The sequence below is a fragment of the Malurus melanocephalus genome, unplaced genomic scaffold (assembly GCF_030028575.1).
Source record: "Malurus melanocephalus ecotype Western Australia unplaced genomic scaffold, MMel_1.1 scaffold_878, whole genome shotgun sequence".
Lineage (NCBI taxonomy): Eukaryota > Metazoa > Chordata > Aves > Passeriformes > Maluridae > Malurus > Malurus melanocephalus.
The window spans coordinates 86,720-92,729 of NW_026624110.1; the positions used below are offsets into that span (position 1 = coordinate 86,720).

General features: G+C 48.1%; 1 protein-coding gene across 1 annotated transcript in view; it reads left to right on the forward strand.

The window, feature by feature from the left end:
- Positions 1 to 6,010, forward strand: part of ANTXR1 (ANTXR cell adhesion molecule 1) — an 81,001-nt gene that overhangs the window by 65,802 nt on the left and 9,189 nt on the right. The window contains exon 15 of the mRNA XM_057385840.1: positions 5,961 to 6,008. Coding sequence (XP_057241823.1) covers positions 5,961 to 6,008 — 48 coding nt within the window. The remainder of the gene's footprint in view (positions 1 to 5,960; positions 6,009 to 6,010) is intronic.

Genomic DNA, 6,010 nt, shown 5'->3' on the forward strand with positions numbered 1-6,010 from the left:
TGCAGCTTAAAATTCAGCTTGTCCAGGCTGTGAATGTACTCTGAGAGGGCCCTGCACTGCCCCTGAAAAATGGCATTAAGAAGGGCCTGTGCTTTACCTGCTGCCTTGCCAGCCCAAGGGGGGATCTGAAAGAGTGATAAAGCACTGGAATGGTCTGCCTGGGGAGGTGATGGAGTCACCATCCCTGGCTGTGTTTAAAGAAGGGTTGGATATGGGCATTGGTGCCGTGCTTTAGTTGAGGTGTTGGGGCATGGGTTGAACTCGGCGATCTGGAAGATCTCCTCCAAATCTGGCCATTTAGTGAATCAAGGAAAACATCATTTATATGATTTTAGAAGCTGTACAGCACCAGAGCAGTGCTCAGAAATCAGTAAGGCTTGAAGCTGAGACTTACACTGTGTTTTTTTTTCCCAGAAGAGCTTCCCACTAGTGAAAAAATAGCAGAAGCTCTGAAAATATGCATTTTGTTGGTGCATGTACTCCTAGAGATGTTGGTCCACAGAGKGGGACTGGCACTTGTGTGATGCATTCTCAGGAGGTTGAAGCATCCAGATTTTCTACTTTGCTCTGAACAAATACAAGATGCCATTTATTTTCTACAGTCCAGATTTTTGAGGTGTTGCTGAYATCCCTCTCCCCTGCAGGAAGCCAGCAGCTGCTCATCTCCAGCAGGAGGGATTGCTGGTCCCTTCGGCTGCAGGGTTACAGTTGGATTTTTTCTTCTCACGAAAGTCTTGGCCAAAAAAAAAAAAAATATGATGAATTCTTGCCTCAGCAGGTTTGGGAGCAGAGGCCCACAGGAGGAAGGAGAATGCATTGCACTGTAACAASGAGGGGGAAGCAGCCTCTGCTGTCAGACCTGCCAAAGGTTTCATTGAACTCTGCTTTAGCGGCCCTTTGGGATATTTTGGAGGCRCTTCCCTGTTGGTGAAGGAAACCATTACTGGCCAGCAACTCCCAATTAATTCATTCAGAAATTGCAAATGCTGTCAGCTSCCGCTGTGCTGCCTGGGGAGCTGGGGATGCTGAGGGAGAAGCCCAGGGAAGGACAGATGGTTCCACTTAGGCCAGGCAGGATTGAGTTAATGCCAAGCGGAAGAGGTGAGTGCCTGGAGCAGCCAGGAGCACCTTCCTGGCCTCGGATTAGTCACTGAAGGTGGATCAAAACCACATTCTTCTACCTCCAGTGAACAGGAAGGCTTTTTCTAGCCCTGCTGGAGGGGGACACAGCTGCTTTTATTCCGGTGCCCCATCACCTTCAGGYTGGGTTTATTGGMACAATTCTGCYMAGCTCAGAGCAGCAGCTYRCCACGAYGCTGGAGCTGGTTCTACTGCAGCAACCCATCCTCTACAGCAGAAAACCCAATTGCAGGGCTGTGCAGCTGYCAACAATTCCCTGTTCACTCCCTGGCCCAGGGCAGAATGCTGCTGCTGTCAGTCCTGCAAAGGGACAGGCTGATGTGGCCAGAGGGTGTTCAGCTGGATCCTCTCTCTCCCTGAGACACTCAGTGCCCTCGCTGCTGTGAGCAGAGCTCAAACCCACAGCTCCATCTGCCCAGGCTGCTCTCCWTCCCACAGCAGGGATCCAGAGACACAAAGCTTCCTCGAGTCTGCCAAAGCCAGGCAGATCTACCAATGACCAGGGCTTGCCCTTTGCTCATCACTCAGTCCTTTCCTTCCCTCTGCTGCTCTGTCACCCATCTGGACATCCATGGTGTGGCACCAGAGCCAAGCCACCAACCAGCCTGTAATTGAATAATTGTCATGTCTGCTGCCCTCTTAGCCACACACAGCAAAGCAAACACACCCAAAGAAGTGCTGGAGAGAAAGGGCCATTCAGCAGCACTGGCACAAGCCCCTGGAGGCCGTTGTCACTGAAGCCAGCTCCCAGTGCTGATGTTGCTCCTTCCTTCTGCTCCCCTTTTACAGTGAGTTGTGGAAATATGGGAGGAGGAGAAAAGGATCCTGTCAAGAGACAGGCATTTGAAAGAAAAAARACATGGGGCTCTTATTGGCAATAGATGAGGTGCAGGAATTGCACTGTTCAGGTGTGCAGGTTTTGGAGGTGTGGAGGCTTGTGAAGGTGTGGAGGTTTTGGAGGTTTTTGGAGGTGTCGAGATCAATGGAGATATGGAGGTTTTGGAAATGTGCAGGCTTGTGAAGGTGTGTAGATTTTGGAGGTGCAAAGGTTTATGGAGGTGTAAAGGTTTTGGAGGTGTAAAGGTTTATGGAGGCGTGCAGGTGTGCAGGTTTTTGGAGGTTTTTGGAGGTGTGCAGGTTTTTGGAGGTTTTTGGAGGTGTGGAGGGTTTTGGAGGTGCGCAGGTTTTTGGAAATGTGCCGTTTTAGGAGGTGTGCAGGTTTTGGAGGTGTAAAGGTTTTGGAGATTTGGAGGGTTTTGGAGGTATGCAGGTTTTGGAGGTGTGCAGGGTTTTGGAGCTGTGCAAGTTTTGGAGGTGTGCAGGTTTCTGGAGGTGTGGAGGGTTTTGGAGGTGTGCAGGTTTTGGAGGTGTGCAGGTTTTTGGAGGTGTGCAGGTTTTTGGAGGTGTGCAGGTTTTGGAGGTGTAAAGGTTTTTGGAGGTGTAAAGGTTTTTGGAGGTGTAAAGGTTTTTGGAGATTTTGGAGGTATGCAGGTTTTGGAGGTATGCAGGTTTTGGAGGTGTGCAGGTTTTGCAGGTGTGCAGGTTTTTGGAGGTTTTTGGAGGTTTTTGGAGGTTCTTGGAGCTGGGCAGGTTCACCCACACCCAGGCACAGTGCAGTGCAGAGCTGTGGGAGCTGGGTTTGATCACATCATGGCACAGTGGGAGCACTCCATTGCCATGGAAATTCATTCCCAGGACCTCACAGGCCTTCACCTTCCTGCAGCTCAGKGTCTGAGCTCTGCAGTGGGAGTAGCTCAGCATCCTTCTTTCATCAAAGCGAGGGCTCCCTCCTACCTGTGCACACAAAATGCTTTGCTCTTAGGGGACTTCAGTTCAGGCAGCACCTCAAAGATCTGGGCCAGAGGTAAATGGGGACTTTCTGTGATGATCAAGGCCACCAAAGGCTGGTTTGATAAACATTTGTGTCTCAAGGATGAGCCAGTATGAAGCTGAAGTTGCTCAGGCTGGAGAAGAGAAGGCTCTGGGGAGCCTTTAGAGCCCCTTCCAGGGCCTAAAGGGGCTCCAAGAGAGCTGGAGAGGGRCTTTGGGCAAGGGATGGAGKGACAGGACAAGGGGAGATGGCCTCAAGATGAAGGAGGGTAGATTTAGATTAGGAAAAAAATCCCTCTGAGATGTTCTGTGACCTGTGAGGACATTGCTGGTGGTGCTGTGCAGCTTCAGGCAAGTGCCAGGCAAGGATCCTCGTGAAACCAAAGCAGAGAGTTTATTCAGCWGCAATGCAGAGCCTGGCAGGGCTAAGGCACTGACAAAACCTTCCCCAGCAGGAGGAAACATTCCCCAAGAACACAGCAAGGTGTCCTCAACGTGTGACAAAGCAGCTGAGAGGTGGCCAGGGACGATTGGGGAGCGACTCCAGGGGTTGGGAGAAGGGGCAGAAAGGAGTCCTGGAGGATGCTTGGATTTGCCTCTGTGCTCTCTCAGCTATAAAATTCAATGATAACATCTCTGACACAGAGCAATGATTGTCCTGGTGCAGGGAGAGCTTTCTATAAATGCTGGATTCTGACAAAATTCAGGCATTGCAGAGTCAACTGGGAAAATAATTATAAGGGTGGGGAGAAGGATAAGTTGTCCAAATGGGGTTTTTTTAATATCTGGCCAAATTTAGTTTGAATTCGTACCCTGAGAGGTTCAGATGTCCCTTGTGGAGCCTGAATTATCCTTGTGTTACCCACAGATGAGGTTCCCTCAGGTCAGGGTCAAAGTATCCAGAGCCTGGCCTGGCCTCTGAGATAAACACAGATCTTTGTTTTCTGCAATCCTGCACTTATGAGTCTGGATCCCTGACTGTGAAATGCAGCTCTGTCCTGATTCTTCTTATTTGYTAAAAGAAACTCTAGCTCCATCTAAAGCAGATTTTGGGGTGGAAAGTTGCCAAGCTCTGTACACTCAGTTTCCAGCATCCTTAAATGCACTTGAATTTTTTGGGGCTGTTTTTGACGTGGTGGCCATATGAGGGCTGGAGCTCCTTGTGCAATTCCTCAGGTACAAACCCCACTGGAGGGGGTTTTTATTTATTGCTTTTATTCCTTCAGCTTGGTTTATTGGAACAGCTCTGCCCAGCTCGGAGCAGCAGCTCACCATGAGGTCAGAGCTGGTTTTTCTGCAGCAATACAGTGCACAAAAATGTGTACAAAAAACCCAGGTGAGGCAGGCAGGAGATGAGAATTCAGCCCTGGCTCATGGGGTAACAAACTGGGGTGCTGGCCATGGGATGGCAGGCATTGGGTGCCTCTTGCTCCCCATTTTCCCACCCTGAACCCCCATTTCAGCTCCTCCAGCTCCTCACGTGTGGTGTGAGCACATGGGCCAAGCGTGTGGGACATCACTGGTGGGGTTTTTGTTTGTATTGCAAAACCTCCCCTGCCCTTCCAAACATGTAAACAGACTCATTCTGCAGAAAACTTGTGACTCCTTTGTTTTTCAAGTGTACGTGTTGCCTTTCTGTGCATGTGCTGTTGTTCTGGCTCCCGACTCACAGCAAAGGGACTTGCAGGGTTTTTAAGGGCTTGTGGGGAAGATTTCCTAAACCTTGGTATTTCCTGTTGTGAGAAGTCCAGTCTGTGCTAAACTGAAGAGGGAGAAAGAGAATCGCTGGAGGAAAATACTTAGATGGATTCGCTTCCAATTTTTTTTTTTTTTTTTAACAAAAATAGTCCTGATGGAAAACTTCATGCAGAGATATTGAGTTCTTGGGTTGCAGCAAARAGCCTGAGCAGCTCTGCCCAGGGCCAGAGAGAGGGGTCAGCTATGAAGAGAAGACCCTGGCCTTCCCTGACCAATTGTTCACCCTTCCCTTAGATCAGGACACGTTTTGCAGCCCAATTTATGTGTGTTTTGATAAACTGAAACACTTTTGGTTGCCATAAAAACCGTAGTTTTCCTTGGATTCTCCCCCCACCCAAGGGTTTTTTTTTTTTCAGTTTTCCTGATGGGGAGTTTCAACTTCAAAGTATTTTTGGTTTCCCACTTTTGGAAAGCTCCTAAGTTCTGGAATATAGCCAAATCCCTGTAAAAAATTAAAGAAAGAAGAAGAAAAAAGAGAAAGGGACCATTTTTCTTTTCTCTCCACATTTTTTTTCAGGAAATACTTCACGTTTTTGATGAACTGTGCTTTTCTACTTTGCCAGTTCACATCCTGAACTGCAGAAATTAAAGGGAAAGGCACTACCACAGGCTCCACATACACTCTGACCCTACAGAGTGCAACAGAGAATTTAAAATATCTTGAATCTCACTAGAGCTTTATCAGACTCAAATAAACTTTAGGAAATTTCCTTAATCTGGTAATTTGCCCATATCTGAATGCCATCATGAGGTGCTGAGCACATTCAGCTCTGTGGCTGCTGAAGTGCCTGTGCAAGAGAAGAACACAGAATTAAAATCTCATTTTTCACACAAGGCCTGATTTTCTCTGGCCCAGCCCTGCAGGGTCCAGATTCCACCCCAACCCCTGAGTTGGATTCACTGTGCATCTGCTGCCTGCTTCAATGATTTTGCAACTTGGAAACCATTAAAATTCATGAATTTAAAGATTATGAAAGTCAGTCTCCTTTAAAAAAAAAACCTACAAAAATACAAAAATGTCATTCTTGCTGGAGCTGGACTGTACCTTTCAAYTTTTGGTGGTGTTTATATCATGAAACATTGATATAAATCTCTGGAAAACAACAAGGGAGGGACCAGAACCTTGCCTTTCCTGCAGGCTCAAAGGRCAGCACAGCCTGGGACTGTTTATTCCTTTCCATCCTTGGGGTCATTTTTCCTAACAGAGCCACCCCTTTGCTGCTGTTTCACAGGAGGAAGATGATGATGGTCTGCCAAAGAAGAAATGGCCAACAGTGGATGC